The 24,397-nt window shown below is 41.0% G+C and overlaps 1 protein-coding gene across 2 annotated transcripts; it reads right to left on the bottom strand.

The window, feature by feature from the left end:
* Window positions 1-1,679: 1,679 nt before the first annotated feature.
* On the bottom strand, window positions 1,680-24,242 carry LOC139467182 (neuronal acetylcholine receptor subunit alpha-10-like). 2 transcript variants are annotated; one of them, XM_071248919.1, is made up of 8 exons: window positions 24,183-24,242; window positions 11,439-11,744; window positions 11,083-11,228; window positions 10,674-10,718; window positions 8,014-8,120; window positions 7,239-7,771; window positions 3,914-4,110; window positions 1,680-2,868 (listed from the first exon to the last, which is right to left on the bottom strand). In XM_071248919.1, the coding sequence occupies exons 2-8, from the start codon at window positions 11,503-11,505 to the stop codon at window positions 2,494-2,496; spliced, it is 1,470 nt and encodes a 489-aa protein (XP_071105020.1). In that variant the 5' UTR covers window positions 11,506-11,744; window positions 24,183-24,242; the 3' UTR covers window positions 1,680-2,493. The 2 variants fall into 2 exon arrangements, with proteins under 2 accessions (XP_071105020.1, XP_071105027.1); XM_071248926.1 differs by having other exon boundaries at window positions 7,239-7,768.
* Between the last annotated feature and the right edge of the window lie 155 nt (window positions 24,243-24,397).

Below are 24,397 nucleotides of genomic sequence, written 5' to 3'. Positions count from 1 at the left end.
TGTATTTGGTCGTATGTATAGTTGTGACAGCCAGATGAACGTGATAGGGATCCAAATGAACACAGAAACGGAAAAGAACGACTACCGATCAGTCATCAAGTTCTTTTTACTTTAGTACTCCTCAAGAAATTCATGACCGCATGTCACATGTGTATAGGGATTAGTGCCCTTGGTATTCCACTGTTCAACTTTGGGCAGCTATGTTTAAGGCTGGGAGAACAAGCCGTGGTGATGGACCTTGGTCTGGACGTCCCTCAACTTCCATCAATAAAGACTTCATCAAGGAGACTAAAAAACTTATACTGTCAGATAAACGTATTACCATTGCTGAACTTGAGGGACACACAGGTATGAGCCACGGATCCATTGAAACTGTCATTCATGTACTTTACAGATGGATATATTATCGGCTCGTTGGGTGCCAAAGTTTCTACATTCTGATCTTCAGGAAAAAAACCTGACATTGCAAGAGAAAATTTAGAGCTAACCGAGGAGGATTTTCGCCAAATTCAAAAAGGGATTAGTAACAGGTGATGAAACATGGGTCTACCACTATGATCCCGAGTCAAAACGTCAATCCATGGAAAGACACCATTTTACTTCTCCGACACAATAGAAATTTAAGTAATCAAGATCAGTGAATCAGTGATCAGTGAATCAGTGATCAGTGAAGAAAGTTATGGCCACTGTATTCCGGGATGCAAAGGGCGTGATTCTTGTTGATAACTTAGAAAGTCAAAAGACAATTACCAGTGCCTACTATGCTGACTTGCTTCATCGCGTGAGAGAGTCTATCAAAGAAAAGAGGCGAGAAATGTTGACTGCTGGAGTTCTACTTGTTCATGACAATGCCTCTTCTCACACCTCTCTCGCAAAGGCTGCTGTGCGACAATGTGGTTCGAAGAGCTTCCTCACCCTCCATACTCGCCAGACCTGGCACAGCCGATTTCCACCTGTTTCCTAAACTGAAAGAAAACCTTCGTGGAAAGCGCTATGACGACAACGATGACCGTTGAATTGGTTTTTCAGGGTGACTTCAGAAAACCTCCTCTGACTGGAATTGAAAAGCTTCACTATCGATATGAGATGTGTATTGAAAAGCAAGGAGATTATGTTGAAATATAAAATTAAAAACACTTTCACAATTGTTTGTTTTGTTTGTTAGGTTAAGAACCTTTTGACCAGCCCTGAGAAAAGCCGAGGACCACGAACCTGACACAGTTACGCTCGCAAGCTCGTGAATGCCATGTGGCCTTGGAGTGGTGAGGTGAGGTGAAATTGGGTTTAACGTCGCGTCCAAGATTATTGCACTTATATAGCGACGTGCATGTACGTGTATGTGTTTGTGTGGCTGCTTGTACTAGTCCGGACTGATGTCGATTTATAGTGCTAGCTCACTGAGATACTATGCCGCAGTTTAACATGAATACCCCTCTCAGACACAGTATACTGACCCCGAGCCGACCAGTCCTTGTTTTAGCCCCTTAACGCCGAGCGCCAGAGAGGGTAACAACAAGTACCATCTTTTAACGTCTTTTGGTATGACGCGGCCGGGGATCGAACCCCGGACCTTCCGCTCTCCGGGCGGACGCTCTACCACTAGAACACGGAGGCGGTCGGCCTTGGAGAACACATAGGAGTGAGTGAGTTGGGTTTAACGCTGCTTTGAATAGTGCAATTTCATTCCTTCATTTGACAATCACAGCACTAATCACACGAGTAGCAACCCTGGCAGAAATGTGGACTGTGGATCAAATGTTAACGCTTGTTAATCAATTTTAGTTACAGGTAAATCAACACGTCCGAGTGCCATATAACCAGTTTGATTTACGGTAGGTACATTAAGAACATACAACATACAACATAAGGAATCATCCGTAATGTATAGCTGGGAAGTGTTACAGCTTTCCCGCAGTATTATCTTCATCTTCACCATCATCATCCCCATCACCATCAACTTCATCTTCAGGGCCATCAACCTCATCTTCGCCATCAGCGTCGTGGTCAGTAGCAGCAGCGACATGTCGTCATCGTCTTCTTTTTCTTCTTCTTCATCATCATCATCATCATCATCATCATCATCATCATCACCCCCTTCGTCTTCTTTTTCTTCATCATCATGATCATCATCACCTTCTTCGTCATCATTATCATCATGATATTCGTCATTGAATTGTAAGTTCGAAAGGGGCACAAAAGCAGACTGTAAGGTAGTTACCGATTTGTTAAACTGATTTCAGCAACTGATTTACATTTGCATTCCACATGGGGCATCCAGGATTGTCCAAACAAGGAATAGTCCATAATCATGATTTGGTTAAAAGGCAAATTATGCGCAGAATTAAAACAAACTAAACCAAAATTCACGTTCAGTCGAGAGGGAGATCCTTGCTATGTTGAAATCGATCTCCTTCTTTCTGATGTCATGAGTTGGTCTGACTGAATACCAGGATCTCAGTACCAGAGGGACTTCATTTCACACCGGTCCCCCACTTACTCTGTCTGGAATATTATTATGAAAATCAGCAAAATTAAACAGGAGAGGAAGCCATAGAGCAGGAGAAAGGCTCTGTCCAGGACGAGAGCCATAAGCTCCCACTCCTCACACATGGCCTTGTCACTCTTCCTGTCACCCAGGCGGGTCACCATATCACTCAGACTGGCATTGATCCGATTAAAGTGTTTTAGAAGAAGGCTTGTTGCAGGTGAGAGGGAAGTGTCTGCGTCTATGGCGCTGACGTTGTCTATGGCGCTGACGTTGTCTATGGCGCTGACGTTGTCTATGGCGCTGACGTTGTCTATGGCGCTGACGTTGTTCAGAGGTTTCACAGTGGTCTTCCGTCGTTCAAACCGAAGACCTTGAACAACCTGGAATGATAGGTGCATTTCACGAATATGAGTCAGTGAGTGCATTGAACAGTATTTCTGGTAACTAATAGACACTAGAACCCACGCATCCTTCATTTTGTTTGGGCGGTCAAAATTTATTCTAGGTTCGTCTGAGGCATTCATCTATGGAAGTGTACCGAGAACATGACATGACGATAAACCCACAAACATCGGCATGTTTCAACAAATACAGGATCAGGCGACTCTGGGATTCGAACCAATTATCAGCTGATTCTTGTGCACACTATAGGATGCATGGAATTGCTTATCACTTATATCACTGAGCAACCCGAACTCATAGGTTTCATTAAACGCGATCGTAGTGTTGCGCTTTGTGAAACGGGACCCTGATGCTAAGCTGCAATACATCATGAAAATATGATACAATGTGATAATGATAAACGGATTTAAAGGTCCTTTATGTCCAAAATCAAATCAGACCGCCTCCGTGGTCTAGTGGTAGAGCGTCCGCCCGGAGAGCGGAAGGTCCTGGGTTCGATCCTCGACCGCGTCATACCAAAAGACGTTAAAATATGGTACTTGTTGTTACCCTGTCTGGCGCTCGGCATAAAGGGGCTAAAACAAGGACTGGTCGGCTCGGAGTCAGTATACTGTGTCTGAGTCGGGTATTCATGTTAAACTGCGGCATAGTATCTCAGTGAGCTAGTACTATAAATCGGCATCAGTCCGGACTAGTACAAGCAACCACACACGTACATGCACGTCGCTATATAAGTGCAATAATCTTGGACGCGACGTAAAACCCCACATCACCTCACCTCCAAAATCGAATCACTTATCTTTACAACTCAAGTTTAGGTTATAGCTCACATCCGGATACAGCTAACAATGGTCCAGCGAACGTAAACATTATTTACGATGCAAACTCTATTTGAATTGACATGTTAATTTCATTTTTACCCCAACCTGTGAAGGCTAATAAAGATAAAATTATAATCTTGCAAACATAAACCAATATTTAAAAATAAAATTTTCATGGAATAAAACTGAGGTCTGAACTCACGTCATTAGCGGGATGCTTCTTCCGCCCTTTATGGTTTGGTCTCACACACAGTAACCTGCCCAATCCCTCGATGATGATAGTTTTGCCGATCTTCGGAACTGGCCAACCCTGGGAGCCCTTGAAATGGACGTTCAGAACAACGACTGTCATGAGACATGACAGTCCAACCAAGACCATGGTCGAGGCAAAGTATATACCTGTGGGTGAATAAGATAGCATTCAGTGACGTATCATATCAAAACACACGTTAATAAGATTGAAACGAAATTACCATAGGCGTTTATAAACGCAACATAAATCAGGCACGAATAAAACAAATATCCTTTTTGATAAATCCCAAATGTATTCAATCAAGTTTCAAGCACGAAATAAGGTGTCAAACTGTTTGCATTGTTAGGTTAACGTAAATAAAATTGACAAAACCCATTCCATATTCATAAGAAATTTCTGCCAAAAGAAAGGTCGATCATACGTCACGAGCATGTGTTCAAGGCGTCAGTAAAGTTTTCAAAAAGTTTATGGTAGACATGGTATGGCATTTCCAAATTTGACGCATCAGTGACAAAAATGATGTCAGATGCAATTCCCTATTTTGACTTGTACTATATGTTCCCATGTTTTTTTTTTTGGTAAACAGTTGACTTGCCTTTGCATGTGTTTGTGACGGGTGCCAACGTTGGGACAGGATACGCTCCCCTTATCGCGAACTTCTTGTATAGGTGAACCGTGCCATACCAAAAGACGTTAAAAGATGGCATTAAGGGGCCAAAACAAGGACTGGTCGGATCGGAGTCAGTACACTGTGTCTCAGTGGGGTATTCATGTTAAACTGCGTCATGGTATCTCAGTGAGCTAGCACTATAAATCGACATCAGTCCGGACTAGAACAAGCAGCCACACACACACACACGTACATGCACGTCGCAATAATAGAAGTGCAATAATCTTGGACGCGACGTTAAACCCCATTTCACTGATTAATGTACATAATGTCGGGGCCAGCAGGAGCGAACCTGTTTTCAGTATTCCAAGACTTCCATGACAAAAGGACAAGTATGGACCTGACACACTGCTCCCATTTGGAGAATAGAACATATATGGGGCGGTCGGGTAGCCGAGTGGTAAAGCGTTCGCTCTTCACGCTGAAGACCCGGGTTCGATCCCCGACATGGGTACAATCTGTGAAGCCCATTTCTGGTGTCCCCCGCCGTGATATTGCTGGAATATTGCTTAAAGCGGCGTAAAACCATACTCACTTACTCGCGAGGGACTCAATAACCCCTTGGGTACCCCACCTTCCAGCGAACATAAAGACATACTATGTATGAGTGTAAATATAACACATGAACGTTGGTCGTTCTGTGACATAGTGTCTAATATTGTCATTGGCTGGTATATTATAATGTCAAGTATATGTATATTCTGCTTCTTTTAACGCCACTTTATCATTAATCAATGTCAGCAAAGATTTGTTGTGAATGCACAAAGAATTATCCATTATATTGCCTCCAACGTAAAATATCAATGACCTTAACTATGAGAGAATTTTATGACGTTTTCAAGAAAAGCCAATTTCAGGATCGTCTGAGTATGTTAAACCGTCTACGATCCTGGCTAATAGTTTCAAATGCTGTATTCTAGCCAAGTGGATTAAGGAAGCATCAAAGACACAGACCCAAACGTCGTGGAAATAATGAGGATATAAGAAACAAATAGATCATAGTTTCACATATTGAAACGACTTTTGTCTCTCCTCGGCAGTCCTACGTTCGATATTTGAAATTGCATCATCGCAAGGTAAGCATTAACCAATGGTGATTAAAACATGAGCCGATGTCTGTTACCATCAGTATGCATGGGACGTGACGTTGCATCTGAATCAGACGTCTGAATACTTTCTATTTAATTTCCTCTAGTCAGGACATATGCGTATCCTATAACTGCGTTATACAAAACACTAATTAACCAACATGAAGGAAAGAAATTCCTTCGCAATTGTATGCAACTGATATTTTTACCATGTACTTATTGCAAATAACGGCAGGCAATTAATATCATATATCTCCATAAAACGTTTGTTTGGACCGAAATGTTTATACATATTAACCTGTCTTGGACTATATTTAGCCATATCAGCGCTTTGCAGCATTATTGACGCATACCGTAGACGTTAGGAACTTGTGAATCACAAAATCACGGACATGGTGCTGACAAGACAAGGGTCATTGTCAGTCTTAAACAGCGGAGAGAGCCACGACAAAGGCACGCAACTCTGCCCAACCATTTTATTGCCTAAGACAATCAACTACCCGTCCACCTCATTTGCAGTTCGAAGAATAAATGCACGTCACAAATGTTTAAATATAACGAAGGGGGAGTGAGTGAGGTTTAACGCCGTTTTTAACAGTATTCCAATTATATGACGACGTGTCACCTTAATGTGGGAGGAAAGCCCGAAGTGATGCAGGTCTCAGACGCTTACCACTTTCGTGAAGCCCACGAGCAAGAGTATGGTGCTGACAAATCTAAAAACGCAATCGGGCGAACCGGGATTCGAACCCACAATCAACGCGCAAATCAATCTACAATAATTAGGCTCCAGGATCGAGTGTGTGACCTGACCTATCGTATGTCACATTGACCCGATGACATAGCTCGTGGACATAGAACGTGTTTATTGGGCCATAAAAGAACATTTCATCACCATTTCATCCCTACAATGATTGGTCATTCGATCCCAGTGTATGACAGAAATGTGCACGTATCCCAACGGGTATTAATATCAGCAATATAACCACCTTCTTTGCAACATCTCGAAATCAATTCATACTTAGCAGTACTGTCTGTTTCAAAATGAATCCGTAAATGGAGGTAATACTCAGGAAAATGTTAGACTCATCAAATTTTATTGAAGTCATTTAAACAGTTCACGTTTTCGCGGTACGATGGTATATGATCCGGCAAGATCACACATTGTAAATCCTCGATCATGAGTTAATAAAATCATAGGACACTGACAGCCTACTCCACCATGGCTCCCAAGAATGTTTTGTTTGTTTGTTGTTTAACGCCGTTGTTTATTCCAGCTATATGACAGCGGTCTGTAAATAATCGAATCTGGACCAGACAATCCAGTGATCATGAGCATCTATCCACGCAATTGGGATACGATGACATTGATCAACCAAGTCAGCGAGCCTGACCACCCGTTCCCGTTAGTCGTCTCTTACGACAAGCATTGTCGCCTTTTACGGCAAGCATTGGTTCCTGAAAACCATTTCTACCCCGGATCTTCAGGGGTCGACCCCAAAGAATGAGTACTCACTGATAAACGGTAACGTCTCCGAGTTGGGCGGCATCATCTCCAGGACAATGAGTTGGAACACAGCCAGCGACAGGAGAACCGTCACTTCCAAGTTGACCTTTTCCCCTGCATCTGGAGGCAGCATGAAACCCAGGATAGCCACCATTGAGATGAGGACACAGGGGAAGAAGAGATTCAGAATAAAGAACAGAGGTTTCCTTCTCAACTTCAGATCGTATACCAATGATGGATAGGGAATGTCTTCAAAATAGATAACACTACGTTCAACGTTCATGCTGAGCACGGTCCATTCTACGTGACCTTGATATGACGTCAAATCGGCATCGTCTCTGATATTTGTGAAGTTAACTTCCAGACCACTGTAGGCCCACATCCCAAATTTGAGATGGCATGATTGTCTGTCAAATGGGAAGTATGTTGTGTCTATGGTGCACAGGCTTGTGAGGACAATGGGTATCTGGTGACGTGTTTCCCCCTCGCTTGTTACGCTGACACGGTATTCCTTGGCGGCTTTCATTCCTTCATCTGCGCTACTTTGAACAATAATATTAAAAACAGAGTTGTGATATGCAATATAATCAATCATTAAGTTACCATCATAATATGAAAAACTATTCTTACACAAGCATCACTTCGGGGAAGACTAAAATACGTTTCAAAGCTGCTTTATGCCCGTAAAGATCTGGGTTAGAACTGGTCTTCAGTATATATCTTACACCAAATGAAGTAACCTTTTGACTATTTTGTTGATTGCTACTGTATCAAAAGCACATACTTGTCATATAATGTGATGTCAGGAATCCACATAAACGACTCAGGAAGAATAAGGTTGTCAACGCCCGTTTCAGTTTTGTTCCAGGTTAAACGGCAGTCTTTCCAAAACTACAATACAGAAAATACATAGTTAGGGAATACAATAATAATTATGCTATCCATTTATCCCTAAATACAACTATGGATCCGTGAAGATTCGGATTAGAATACTTCTTCGGCAAACCCATGCTTGTCGTAAGAGGCGACTAACAGGAACGGGGATGTTAGGCTCGCTAACTTGGTTGATGCATGTCATCGTATCCCAATTGCGTGGATCGATGCTCATGACATCAATCACTGGATTGTCTGGTCACCACTCGATTATTTACAGACAGCCGTCATAAAGCTGGAATATTGCTGAGTGTGGCGTTAAACAACAAACAAACAAATATAAAAACTATGATAACAATATAGGTTAATCTCCTAGTCGAGAGTGACATGGACTCGCAGAGCGTGAGCAACAGATTTACACTACGTGCAACCTCGGAGCGTTTCACGTGCTGGGTCGTTACTAACGACGGGTATTCTGCTAGAGCTAGCCTGAGGGTTACACCTTCTCATTTTTTGTGTCTGGGCCAAAATTTATATATCCAAGGTCATCTGACATTAATTTAATCATAAACAAACAACGGAATTAATGTGAAGTGTTGAACATGGATGCACAGCTCGTCCAGGATGGCTGAAGTCAATGTACAATACAGATCATCAGTTTCTGGCACGCCCAGGGTACGCAACTCCGCAAAGCGAAGTGCGGCCCCTTGTGATTGCACAGGAACTCATTACCAGTCCCTGACCAATAACGAATTCCTGTGCTGCATGTAGACCGTAAATATAGAAATAATGAAACTATAGCGAAACGAATACACACATGTTCAATACGAACACTCGCAAGTTGCCCGGTCTTCACGAGTTATATGTGCAGAAACTCTGAACAATCAATCAATGTATGTTTGTGTGTCGTTTTCCCACCTTCCCTGTTTTTATCTTCATTGACACAGTTTTCACACAAAGTCAAATTATAATAAGTTTGATTAAAATTAAAAATGCTGCCCGATTTACTAATTATTCATTTTTAAATTTCATATTTTTTTAAAGAGGGGGAGGTGTGTGTGTGTGTGTGTGTGTGTGTGTGTGTGTGTGTGTGTGTGACTATAACTGGAACAATGTTCAAAGCGGAGTTAAATCTAGCGAACTCACACATGCACGCACGCAATCACTCACTAAAAAAAGGACAATTAGTGTGAACGTTAGCCATTTACGCATTAATGCATTACTTACTTCAGAAAAAAACTAATTATTGGATGAAATGTCCTTAGAATGTTGCTTATCACATATTCTACTGTGAGTTTGAAAAATACACAATAACTCTATTCTGATTGTACCATGAGAGGTTTCAAAGTAAAATAACCACCTCTGATTGAAACAACTTATTTGATTGCCGCATCACCGCTGAAACTTTGTTTATGGAAAGGCTCTGCTTTCTGAATCATTGTCGGTAGGCGTTGCAGTTTGGTGGGGTGACACGTTTTAAGTAGTGAACACTCGAGACATCGACCGACAGCGTGTATTGAAAATGCCGCTGCGCATGGCAATTATTATAGATTAACAGATTCCATGTCCAATCAGCTGGAAGAGGGCACCTCGACTCGTGTAGTTGCAAAGATTTGTGTGACAGCTTTCGCAAACTCATCATGAATATTTTTAATTACACCAACTACTCTATGTTGCATAGTAATGCCTAACTGACATTTCCAGACAGGGTCTTGCAATATTGATACAGCATTTGATAGAAAATCCATACTACTGACTAGGGTGCTGCTTCTTGTCATTACTGAAATTATTTTCAAAGTAGGAAATACGAAGTTCTAGCTGTCGTTTATATAGCACAGCATGAACAATGAATGAAATCATAAAATGAAAAGTCACTGTAATCAGGGCATTAAATTCTCACAATGACGGGGAGATTATATAAATAAATTACCAAATGGCTTTAGTCCCCGGAGAGAGTAAATCATTATGAGCTGCATATTAATAATGCATTTTAATTCAAAATGCATGAGAATGCTTGACATAGTGGTCACAGTTTCGATTCCACCCATTTCTGACCATTGGTCAGCCAGCACTGTGCTCTTGGGTTCCAGACAAATGGCAAACGTTTATGTCAACGTTTATGAGTCTTCCTCCCACATGATGCTTACATTGTCAGAAATACACGGGCTCAATCAATCAAGATGCGGGCTCAATCATTGACTAAAACCATCGTGTAAATATAATTAGTTTTCAGTAACATTTTTGGTGTATTAAACTAAAATGATGAAGCACTATTCCCCTGAAAAGTACATTAACGCTTAAAAGTAATTGCTTGGTTAGATTTCCAACTTCTTTTCTAAATAACACATGGCAGATCATGGCGAGTGTGCTTACTGTTAAACATCATTCTCAGCTGCTACAAGACAAACAAGGAAGTACAACTAAACAAATATATCAACAGATGGTGCGACATCTGAAGTACGTGATTTATGTTTCAGGATCTCGGATATTAGGGGTGCAACAAATGATAAATTACAATTAACGATTTCTGACATTCTGAATGTAGTTCGTGCTCCATAACCATTGACGTACCGCTCGTAACCACACATTTGTTTGCAGAAACTGTTTCGGCTCGTTCTGAAAAGAGGAAAATGTACATGGCAGAAAGCGAATATGTATTCTTGGCACCGACATGTAGAACACGCCGAGGATAGATATGTAACATAAATGAAACCTCACAAAGTGTGTTCGTTAAACAATCTCAAACATACATCTGTTATGCCCATTGGCATCAGATAAAATCGCCAACAAGGCATCATTGTAAGCATAATCTCAGGGAATAAACAAAAACTGATGTGCTCAATAAATATGGAATGTCATTACAATTTGCCAATTTGAAGTAAGACTGTTATATTATGTTGCCGGGCTTTTATTGGGCACATGACAACATGTAGTTTATCTTAATAGCTGTATATCGAGGCAACATTATAATTATTCCTACCAGTTCAATAATTTGTCTGAGCGCCAAATCCAGAGTGACATCAACTGCCGTAACACCCGGACATCGAGGCCGCACTTCCTTTCGGTAACCGTTGGCTAGTATTCTTTTAATGATGTTGTCAGATACGAACTCAACACACATCGAATCTGGAAAACAGAAACACGGAGACAAATAGACTGATTACAAATTAAGGCGAAGATTTACGGTTGTTTTGCGACAATGTTCTCACAAAGGTTTGTCGTTTGTCATAAAAGGAAATAGTACATACTCGTAAGAGTGACAATATAATTTGAATTTAGTGTCAAATTAGCGTCAATGTTATATATTTGCATTAATTACGCGACCCTAGCGCTCACCTTGCAATGCAATGATGCAGAGCAAAGACACCAATTCGATCTTCGAAAGACTCATCCGAAAATACATGTCTGGCGTTAACCCTTCCGGCAGCGGCGGAATGTATCCGTGAACTATCTATTGAAGATCACCGGAAACTCTTGATCTGAAATTGTGTTCCATAGACAGATTCTTGGAACTGTCATAACAGTATTGTCTACTTATTGACGATACTGCTTCCCTGACTGCAGACGATCGTCAGCTAACCACGACACGGGACATATGTTCCACTATGGACTCTTCAACATCCAGTTCTTTTAGAGGACAATCTGCAAGAAAATGAAATGAAACATGATGTAAATGTACCCATATTTCTCAGAGGACTTTCATGGGGTATCAGTCACCTAAGTTGGCAGTTCTGTTTCTTAGACAGCTGTGTCCCATTTAGGGCTTGGACGGGTAACTCGGGGAACCCGGGTCGGGTGGGTACTGAGTAGGACCCGGGTACCCACAGGACTACCCGGACCCGTGGTTAGTCATGTGATATATAGTTCAATGACAAAAAGTATCTAGAACTCTATGGTTACACTACAAGTCACTAATGTTCGCATTTCTTTCTGACTATGCACCCATTCCTTTTGACTTTTCATATGGTTGAATAAAGATATAACTTAAGTCAACTTCAGTGTATGCATAACCAGATCGTTTAATACATGTATCTAAATACGTTTTGCAAGTGCTGTGGTAAAAAAAATTCCCAATCGGACATTTTGTATCTTTTAAAACCTACAGTGGGTACCGGGTAGGGTCGGGTAATAGGGGGTGGGTACCCGGGTCGTAACTTTGGACTCTATTGATGATGACTAAACACTGGACCTGAGGGCAAGTAGGACATCAGTTCTCACTGGCCCTACATGGCGACGGTCTGTAGCCATGCTCCCGGCCACAGCTTCAGTCCCGACCACCTGGCAGGCTGGCTCTGTATTACACATATGACCATCTGATACTGCAAATGAGCTCATTTCAAGAAAACACAGTGCACACATATGCAGGGGCTAATTTGGTGCATATTCCACTGAACACGGTGACCATAGATATAGTTACATCTCAAACACTTCAAGACAACTGTAAAATATAATTGAAAGCAGTTTTTACTGAGAGATAGCATCTACGTGAAAGTTGGGGATAGGAAACCCTAGCAAGAAGTAGGCAAGTCTTTTGGCACCAATTGTGCCCCAAACCCCCTTCTTGCTGATTTGTTTCTTTATGCAAAGGAGTCAGAGATCCTGCTCGGATTGGCAATTTTGCCCAGATGTTTAACCTTAGCTTCAGGTGTATCAAATAGCCATTTCCCCACAAGACAGGGGGAATGACTTCAACATTCCAAGAGTCAACTTTCCCTTTACGTCAAGCAGTTCCAGCAGCTCCAGTCTTTGGTGTTAACATTCTAAACATTTAAAGAGCGTCATACGACAAAAAGTTGTTCAAAAATTGTTTCATCAAAGTTACAACATTCAAGGCTTAAGTAAAGCTCTCCCAAAGTTTTATGGCAGACATGTGGAGGACATTTCTTTGTGACGTGTCCACCGGTGGGGCAGGATACGCCCACCTTTTAGCGAACACCTGTTACCTGGTATTTGATAGTGGTTCTTAAACACATGCTTACGGTACAGTTGGAACCGTACAATCTGCTTTTAGCAGAGTTCTTTTGAATATGGAAGGATTTTTGTCACTTTTATTTATAAGGGGTAATGAGGTCACATAATAAACATTATCAATATTTTGCTATTTACACAAACCAGATGTTGAGAAACTCGATATATTGACTCATGCTTCCACTAATTTTATCTGCTGAGGATGTTGAGGCGATGTAAATAGTAGCTTGTGTGACATGCCCAAGTTGTCATGCCACATAGCCTTGGCTGTCAGAGGCATGGGTGGCCCAGTCGTCTAAGGCGCCGCGATTCGCTGTGCAGAGTTGCGTCCCTTGGGCACGCCAGAAACCTATGATCGTGGGTTCGAATCCCGGTTCGCCCCGAATAAGTTTCTAGGTTTGTCAGCACCATACCCGTGCTCGTGGGTTTCACCGAAGTGGTAAACGTCCAAGACCTGCATCACTTCGGGCTTTCCTCCCACATTAAGCTGACACGCCGTGATATAACTGGAATACTGTTAAAAGCGGCGTTAAACCCGACTCACTCACTCACTCACTCACTTTGGCTGTCATCATACACCTGCCTCTTTCGTATGCAATAGTAGTATTCCATACTACTTACTACACACACGGTACTGCAAGAACAGGTATCATAACACACTATTTATGAACAACGCGTGTATGTAATGTGATTGGTTGATACTTCTTCCTGGCTGGTCCTGCCTTTAAAATGTTTCTTTAAATTGAAAGGTTTACTGGGGCATTTAAGGTGACGCTCTTGGAAATATTCCGAGAAAGAGAATGCTCGATTTTACCTGAAATGTTGGGATATTTTGAGGCCAAAGGCTAAGCTGCTGGAATATTGGACGACATAAAGGGAAAGTTGGCAGTTGGAAAGTTGAAGTTGAAGGTAGAGATCGGATAGTGGTGGACAGTTGGATGACGTTTCCAAACGTGATGCATCAGCGACCAAAATGATATCTGGTGCAGTTTTGACTTGTTCCATATGTTCCCGTGGTTTCTTCAGATGAGCAATTGACTTGCTTTTGCCTGTGTTTGTGACGGGTTCAACCGGAGGGGCTTGATGTGCTGACCTTTTTGTAAAAAACTGGTATCATCACTATTGATTCTTCAACAAATGCTTATGATCTGGTCGGAATCGTACAATTGACCTTTGATGGAGGTAACTTATGATTATGCATGCATGATGATGCTGAATTATGTTAGCATAAAGCGCCGTAAAAAGGGTGGGTGATTTCAAACATTTGATGCTTCATAAAGCATGTCATGAATCAATATTTCACACATATATTTCTGATACAAAATACACATTATTTTATCAAAATATTCTGACACGTTCACACATAGAGAGGTTAAGACCAAAGCGAACTTAAGATTTGTACATTTTCTTGAACTTACCAGAATTACGTGATTGAATGTGGCATGCTTTTCATGTTAGGTACCTGTATAGATTGTTTGCCGGAATTTAACTGATTTACCTAATGTGCAATCTTATTGAACAATGTATATAAATACGAGTAGGTGGATCAGCTATAAAGTATACAACCTCTACTCAAATTAATCATTCATTATTGACAAACCCGTTATGTTGAATACATAGCTATAGCGAACCAGACACCAATCACTGATACAGTAAATGACACCCGTGTTTCTATCCTATCATGTCACATGTCATTTGATTTGATTGATTGTGCTGTTTTCCTACACGTGCTGGCGGCTATTTAACATTCGTAACATTCCCAGTCGAATAGGATTTCCTCTTACCACATACAAGTGACAGTGCAGCTCCACAGATCAGTGTACATTATTTAGAGGTTAATAACAATGATCATAAGCACAGATGGACCACGGGTTTGAAAAGAGCCGTTTCAAAAGGTTGCCGTGAATTAAACATTACGTAGCTAACAGATTAAAAGGGTTAATGCTGAGCAATAATGTATGACTAGCATGTCCTTCACCATGAATTACTTTCAAGGGGCGAAACAATGGAAATGTGTTATGGCAATGTGTCAACCAAATTTACAGTCAGGCTTAAACGTTTCTTTGTTAATGTGGTCGGTTTCGGCTTTGTACAACTGAACTGATTTTATATAATACATTTATACCACATGGGTATTTCGGATCGGCATATGTCCCCGAGTACCTTATGCATGACAAGCGTGTCTGTACGTGGACTGTGCCTGAAGGTGCAAGTGACTAGTGTACGTACGTGTGTAATTAATTGTAATTAAACATAATTCTGTCAGGGCCTCTGTGTAAGTGCGATACGAATATGAATACCCATACGAAATGGACGCTTTTATGAATATGCTACACGTTTCTCTTTAATGAATTAAATTTGGTCGAACATGTTATGTATGTTGACAAAGGTAATTGTGATGAGTGCATACTGCAAGATTTGCTTCGTATTTCTGTCAGAGATGAAATTGATTATCTGTAATTAACTTGATATTCGGGGTATCATGTCCTAATCGGTCCTTTCATGAGATATTGCGATATACGTACAAACGTTAATAACTAACTTTCATAATATGTGAAGCTTGAAGATCCGGGGTAAAATAGGTCTTTAGCAATCCATGCTTGCCACACACACAACTATGCTTGTCATAACAGGCGACTAACGGGGTCGGGTGGTCAGGCTCGCTGACTTGGTTGATGCATGTCATCGTATCCGAATTATGTGGATCGATGCTCATGATGTCAATCACTTGATTGTCTGGTCCAGACTCGATTATTTACAGACCGCCGTTATATAAATGGAATATTTCTGATTGTGGCGTTAAACAACAAACAAACAAATATAATATAACGACAATGGAAGTTCTAACAAATAGTTTCTAATTGAAGACATACTGTTTGTATTAAATGTTATTTCACATAATCATAGGAAACAAATAGATTGATGTGCGTAACAGCTTAATGTCAGTTTAGTAAGAGTCTAATGTCACATACATTATTCTTCTCTACTGCTGTGCGTGTTACAAATACATGGGCATGTTTCTAGAAATGAGTGTATTAGATTGTTTTCACAAAGAAGTGTAGGATATAGTCCTAAAAGTCACGATTATTTTTGCGCGTGGGGTCAGTTCGAGGCCGTCAGACCGAGAACTTGCCCCACGTGCAAAAATAATCGTGACTTTAAGGGCCATATCCAACTTAAAACAAAGTCCCATTCAAAATACATGTTAAACCAATGCCCGCCCAATATGCACGTGCATATATAATGGAGGGTCGTTCTTGTTTATGCTGAATCAATAGGAACTACGCGCATGAACGCGCTAAAGTTCGAGCAAAACTATTGGAAGTCTCGTCTTATATGAGCGCGGAAAAGCACGTGCGATTTCTCATTTAGCTTTCAGTCTCTTTCGTGATGAACATTCATTACACAAAGTCATTTTACGAGCTCGTACCAGGCAGCAATTAACTCAGATATTTGAAAGACTCATTTATGCTCATATTGAAATACTTGACGTGGCTGTACCAGATTTTGATGTGGGTAAAAGTGATATCTTGGATTTGGTGATACAGATTTGGTGGAACTCTCTCAACACGTAGAAGCAAGTATTCCCCAGGCCATACAAATTCCCGTTACAACTCATAACATTGATGACGCAGATAGTATTTGGAATTCCTAACCGTTTAGCAAGCCTGTGTCAGAGCAAGATCTTCAAAGTCTTAAATGTAATTCGGCTTTTTCTCAGAACACAGAAAACAAGAGTAGATAGGCCGTCAACATCTTCTAAGCGCGGGTCAAGGAAAGACAATCCCATGGGTTACGTAATGACGTCGTGTTAAACCCCGACAGTATTGCTCTTTCGCATCGTGAAACAGATATTAATAAAAAATATCATGCGTTTCTTGATGGAAGTACGAAACCTAAAGGGCGAAAAATATCGGGGAAATACGTTATATGAACTGATCGCGATCGCCTCATCGCAATACTATCGCCGAAGACATGATATCGAGATTAACATTAACGAGTCTCCTTATTTCAAGGGGATGAGAAACGTCATGGATGCTCGCATGAAGTCATTAGCTAAGCAGGGTATTGGCATTTAGAAAAGACAGGCAAATGTTGTTTCTGTCAGAAGTCATGGTAGTTTTAAAGTGTTAACACAAATACAGGACGGTTCCTGTATTTGGGGTTTAGTGCCCTTTTTGGATCTGCCGCCTCTGGTCCTGCTATCTCAACTGCGAAAAAGCTGACATCCACTGCCTCTACATCGGCAATGTTGACACCTACAGCGGTGACCCGTGAAGATCCGGGGTAGTATAGGTCTTCAGCAACCCATGCTTGCTGTAAAAGGCGACTATGCTTATCGTAAAAGGCGACTAACGGGATCGGGTTGTCAGGATATCAATCACTGGATCGTCTGGTCCAGACTCGATTATTTTCAGACCGCCCTCATATAGCTGGAATATTGCTGAGTGCGGCGTAAAACAACAAACAAACAAACCTACAGCGGTTCTGGATGAAACTTCAACTCTCGCAGTAACTGAAACAACTACAGCCGAGAGTGCAGCACAAAAATCCATGAAACTCGTATTACCAGATGGGGCAACTTTGCCGTCGTTTTTCTGAAATAAATTTATTTCTAATGTGTCGCCATTTCATTTACCTCAGATGTCAGAAATCATGGTAGTTTTATAGTGTTAACACATATACAGGTCGGTTCTTGTTTTGGGAGTCAAGCGCCCTTTTTAAATACAGAATTTCAGTGATATCACGACGGCATATTTCATTTCAGAAGAAAAGCCTGCAAAACTAGGCTATGTGTTGCAGGGTAACGTGCGAACGTCGACTGGTACATGCAAACCAATGGTGAGCGTAGTTCCTTAACTGATGGAGCGGGTGCGTTTCTACGTTTTGTCTATCAAAGATCACAAACACGGTTCGACTGACATGATCGGGTAATGGGGTTTAGAACTATTGGAGGTTGAACATTAGTTGATAACTATTGGAGGGTGAACATTCGTTGATAACTATTGGAGGGTGAAATTAGTTGATAACTATTGGAGGGTGAACATTAGTTGATAACTATTGGAGGGTGAACATTAGTTGTTAACTATTGGAGGGTGAACATTAGTTGTTAACTATTGGAGGGTGAACATTAGTTGATAACTATTGAAGGGTTACATTAGTTGATAACTATTGGAGGGTGAACATTCGTTGATAACTACTGGAGGGTGAACATTAGTTGATAACTATTGGAGGGTGAACATTAGTTGATAACTATTGGAGGGTGAACATTAGTTGATAACTATTGGAGGGTGAACATTAGTTGATAACTATTGGAGGGTGAACATTAGTTGTTAACTATTGGAGGGTGAACATTAGTTGATAACTATTGAAGGGTTACATTAGTTGATAACTATTGGAGGGTGAACATTCGTTGATAACTACTGGAGGGTGAACATTAGTTGATAACTATTGGAGGGTGAACATTAGTTGATAACTATTGGAGGGTGAACATTCGTTGATAACTACTGGAGGGTGAACATTAGTTGATAACTATTGGAGGGTGAACATTCGTTGATAACTACTGGAGGGTGAACATTAGTTGATAACTATTGGAGGGTGAACATTCGTTGATAACTATTGGAGGGTGAACATTAGTTGATAACTATTGGAGGGTGAACATTAGTTGTTAAGTATTGGAGGGTGAACATTAGTTGATAACTATTGGAGGGTGAACATTAGTTGTTAACTATTGGAGAGTTTATCTGCAATACACCGACTACTGGAGGATTACAGCATGAATGTGCATGACCCAGTTCACACAAACATTCATGTGACTTTGTTTTAAATTGAAATAACCCCACAGCAACATGTTCTTGTCGTGAGAGGTGACTAAATGCATCGTGGAACGCACACGTATACCCGTGAAGATCCGGGGTAGAACAGGTCTTCAGCAACCCATGCTTGCCGTAAAAGGGGACTATATGCTTGTCGTAAGAGGCGATTAACGGGATCGGGTGGTCAGGTTCGCTGACTTGGTTGATGCATGTCATCGGTCCCAATTGCGTGGATCGATGCTCATGATGTCAATCACTGGATTGTCGGTCCAGACTCGGTTATTTACAGACCGCCCTCATATAGCTGGAAAATTTCTGAGTGCGGCGTTAAACAACAAACAAACAAACAAAAGCACTCGTTTATCTGGTTGGTAGCGTGTTGCTGTATCGCGACGGCGTGATATATTGACTGAATCTTTTTTATAATATCGATCACTTCTTTGTCTGGTCCAGAAACGATTGATTATAACACCGCGGCCATAAAGTTGGAATTGTCGACTGTAGTATTAAACAACAATAAACAAAACGCTCTTGCTAAAAGAGTTTACAGAACATTTCTTGCATCCTCTTCATATGCTTTTGCAGTGTTATATATTGTGTGAGATCGTTGATGTCATTGCGAAACGAATATGGATACCCAAAAGGCATTTGCGTTTGTATAAACATGTGTTCAACGTGTATCTATTATCAGTTCTATTTGCTCGCACGTATTGTACATATTGACAAAGGTGATTTGTTCTTGTCTTAACTGTGTCTGGCAATGGACATGAATATCAATGTGATGCATGAATTGTGTACCGACATACTGGAAGCTTTCCCGCATATTACTTTTGTTTGTTTGTTGTTTAACGCCGCCCACACCAATATTCCAGCTACATTACGGCGGTCTGTAAATAATCGAGTCTGGACCAGACAATCCAGTGATTGACATCATGAGCAACGATCCACCGTGTGTTACTGTCCGATGTGACGTTATTTCATCGGTGAAGAGTTCTCTGAGGACTTTGTGTCTGTATTAGCTGATCTGGCATGAGATACCTTTGACTTATGGATAGTCGTTGATAACAAACGCTGATTTTGTCTTCTGTTCTTTACGGTAATCTTGTTTCCAACCCTGAGCGGGGACTAGAAACATGCAGTTGAACCCAAATCACTTCTATGTGTCACCATGCCTCTCAGGAAAGTTATTAAATCTCACTGTCACTACACCACTTTTGTGGCAATTGCGTTTATGTACCTATAGTGAATGAGTATGGTTTTACGCCGCTTTTAGCACTATTCCAGCAATATCACGGCGGGGGACACCAGAAATGGGCTTTACAGATTGTACCCATGTCGGGGATCGAACCCGGGTCACCGGCGTGACGAGCGAACGCTGTAACCACCAGGCTACCCGACCGCCCCATTGTACCTATAGTACCTGTACAAACCGACGTGGAGGCTGACATGCATGCAGCAAGAATGTTTGAAACAGATTATGTCATTGTTTTCAGACAATGGTCTGTTGTTACCCAACCACCATCACCACATGGCCGTGCTTACGGTCACACAATTATATGATTATAATGAAATTATCATTATCAACTTTAGTCGCGTGATTGTGTGTAATGGAAAATAATTGAGAAAAAACGGGAGCCAAAATGATGGTAGACGGACTATATATTGAACTGCATCTTATCATGGGAACAAAAGGCCAACTTTAAATAAGATTATAAAAGAATCTTGAAACTCGATTATCATCACACCGCTTTTTGTATAAATCAATACAAATTGTCTCTAAGCGGATGGAAATGAAATATGCTTGTCCTATCAAGTGTGGTTGATGGGGAAGGGACGGCGGACAACACAGGATGAACGTTACTCCCATTGACCATATTGAAATGAACAGTTATGTTATTAAAAGTCATACATTTCTACCTTAATAGTTAATGGGATGGAATAGGAACTCACCGGAGATCATACATCTCCCTGGTAGCAGCTTCCTCATAACTTTGTGTCGCAGATAAATAGCTGAATCATTTATGATGAAGATATTGAATGACAAGACGTTAACTGTGTTTGGCATGAAACCGTAAGTGCTCTGAACAAAGAAAACAAAGAACACCGGATTGGAAGCAGAAAATAATACACACACACTTGATATTTCCTGAACTTGGAACGTTGCAAGCAGACAAATCGACCGCAATTGTCTGTTAATTTAACATTTGGATGTATCATTTTTGTATTTAATTCATGTTTTGTATGATTGGTTTGGTTTGTTGTTTTACGCAGCACTCAGCAATATTCCAGCTATATGACGGCGGTCTGTAAATAATCGAGTCTGGACCAGACAATCCAGTGATTGACATCATGAGCATCGATCGACGCAATTGGGATTGATGACATGCTTCAACCAAGTCAGCGAGTCTGACCACCCGATCCCGTTAGTCGCCTTTTACGACAAGCATAGTCGCCTTTTATGACAAGCATGGGTTGCTGAAAACCTATTCTACCCCGGATCTTCACGGGTCTGTTTTGTATGATGTTACATGTATTCCAGTATACATCCATTGTGATTTTTAGTATCGTTAAGTCACAAATGAATCGATTAATCTTTCCTGTCGCTTATACTGTACAGATTTTGCAGTTTTATCAAATTATATTCGCATAAACTGCGATAAAATATCAAATTTGTACAAAAAGAGGAAGACTTTTGAAAAAGCCTATTTTGGACTTGTAATAACAGGTATAGCCACACTGTGTCGCGAAAGTTGATTTTAGATGTTGTCATTGCGTGTTTTTCTAATATTTGAACATGATATATAGGGGAAACCTGTTGAGACAGATGAAGAAACACTCATCTAGTGTCACGGAGTTGCTCATTGTTGAATGTGCCCCTTTTACACTCATCTAAGCCATACCTTATTTGGTCATCTGATTTGTCTAAAAGTGAAACAATGAAATGCATTCGCCAGTCACGTGTAAGGAACTTTAAAGACCATTTCAAGACCACTTCACAGTGTTAATGCTCAAGAGACACATTTGTATTTTTTACGAACAATTCTGAGTGAGTGAGTGAGTGAGTGAGTATGGTTTTACGCCGCTTTTAGCAATATTCCAACAATATCACGGCGGGGGACACCAGAAATGGGCTTCACACATTGTACCCATGTCGGGAATCGAACCCGGGTATTCGGCGTGACGAGCGAACGCTTTAACCACTAGGCTACCCGACCGCCCCGAACAATTCTGAAATACTGACAACATCCTACGTACGTATGTAACGATGCCAAAACGAAACATATTAATACAAAAATCTAAGAAAATTGAGTGAGTGAGTGAATGTTCTTTAGTGCCGCATCCAGCATTAATGCAGATAAATCAGTCACTGAAAGCATAAATACCGCTCTCAAGCTGGCTCCATCACAAGGACTGGATACTGCGGACAACAGGGCACTTAAAAACACTAAAAGACACCAAGAGAGATAAGAAAAAGAGTATACGGGTACATAAGCTTATCTAATAATGACAAATTGAAAACAAGCCATTCCGCAGATAAGGAATATTACTTTAGTGAGTGAGTGAGTTGGGTTTAACGCCGCTTTGGACAGTCTTCCAGTTATATCGTGGCGTGTCAGCTTAATGAGGGAGGAAGGCCCAAAGTGATGCAGGTCTCAGACGTTTACCACTTCGGTGAAACCCACGAGCACGGGTATGGTGCTGACAAACCTTGAAACATAATCGGGGATCGAACCCACAATTATAGATTTCTGGTAAGCCCAAGGGACGCAACTCTGCACAGCGAATCGCGGCGCCTTAGACGACTGGGCCACCCGTGCTCCCGAACATTACTTTAAGTTACAAGAATGACAACAAGTGCAAAGTGCTCTTTTCATGAAATTTCAATTTTCTGTGCGATAAACATCATCACTGAGTTTTTATCACGTTTGATCACAACAGCACTCCTGCATGCGACGGCGGTAAAACAATCTGGTCTTGACAAAATGATAGCATTGTAAATTTAGCACGACTAAGGGAGGGAACTCTGCTTAGTGGTTTGCTTCGTCTAAGAAAAATTCTCCGCGTTTCCCCGAGAATAAAAGACGTGAAAGACAACAAATACAATATATGTTAATCATTTAGTCACAGTGGTAATATAATTCAAATCAATTTCAACTCCTAGAATCTTACATGGCTTTATATAATGTAGAACAACAGATTGAAATGAGTCAAATGCAATAACGGAACCGTGGAAGCCAAGCAAACTTTTCAAAGACAACTATACCCCAACTCACCCGTGTCAATTAAGAAAATACCCAAGTACTAGTCCTTAGTAAATGGCAGAAAATTCAAGATTTTCTGAAGAAAAAGGGTGTGTGTCAAATTACTGGATCTAATACGGCAGGTGGAAAAATATATGATATGGGACTTAACGTTGCGTTTAAGATTATTGCACGTATTTAGCTATGCTATGTATGTGTGTGTGTGCGTGTGCGTCTGCACGTGTGTGCGTGACAGAGAGTCCGCACTTAAGCCGGTTTTATAGTGCTAGCTCACGGAGATACCATGCCTCAGTTTAACATTGATACCCCACTTAGACACAGAAAACTGACCCAGAGCCGACCATTCCTTGTTTTATCCCTTAGTGCCCAGTGTCAGGCAGATACAACAAGTACCATCACTTAAGGGTATGTAAAAAGGTATAAGATAATAAGGCAAGATACAGGTAAAGACAATAAAGTACGTGACTTGTGATAAAACGTTTTGAAAAACATGGCACCTTTTGTGTGTGTTATGCTATGCTAAGGCACAAACATACTTCCATGATTTCAGAGATTGATCAACAAAATGTCCTTATCAACAATACTGTGAGAAACATGCTAATCAACTGACACCAGTCTTAATGTATCGGTGATGATTCCAGATAGGCATATACATCAATAATGCATTGATACAAAGTATTTGAGAACATTGATGGCCAGTCAGCGTATACTTACGACAAATATAATGCTGTAATCATTCAGTATCATCGCCAGAATATCAACATACAACCGTTCAATATTCGCTGGTTATAGGTTAATAAAAACATTTACGAATACCTCGCCTGTGATGAGCTTTGCGTTCACGATAATACAAGGTAAATTATACATATAACAACTCCCATGAACGTCTTTATTGTCTACCTGTTCATCAATCGGCACTCTATTGTTAATAACATATATACCATTGATACCGATCAACATACAAATTTAAATAATATGAACAAAACCAAATGGTTCTTGACATGGAACTAATGTAGGACAGTTTCCATCCTTACCTTTCTACCTGTAGCCGCATCTTCACGACTGTTTATTCCTCCCTGTGACATCATACGACAACACACATTCAGGTACAGTTAGCTAAGGGCAACACGTCGGCCGCGGCCTGCATCGAGTATTGATTGGTAGCAGCAGTCAAAGACTGGTCTCTAACTGGGTGTGGGACAGATGGGCTTGTTCACGATGATTATGTAAATATGACATATGTAAACGT

The sequence above is a fragment of the Haliotis cracherodii genome, unplaced genomic scaffold, assembly GCF_022045235.1.
Source record: "Haliotis cracherodii isolate W230 unplaced genomic scaffold, xgHalCrac1.p SCAF_1, whole genome shotgun sequence".
In the NCBI taxonomy this organism is placed as follows: Eukaryota; Metazoa; Mollusca; class Gastropoda; order Lepetellida; family Haliotidae; genus Haliotis; species Haliotis cracherodii.
The sequence above is the reverse complement of the archived record's forward strand: the minus strand, read 5'-3'. Positions and strand labels throughout refer to the sequence as shown.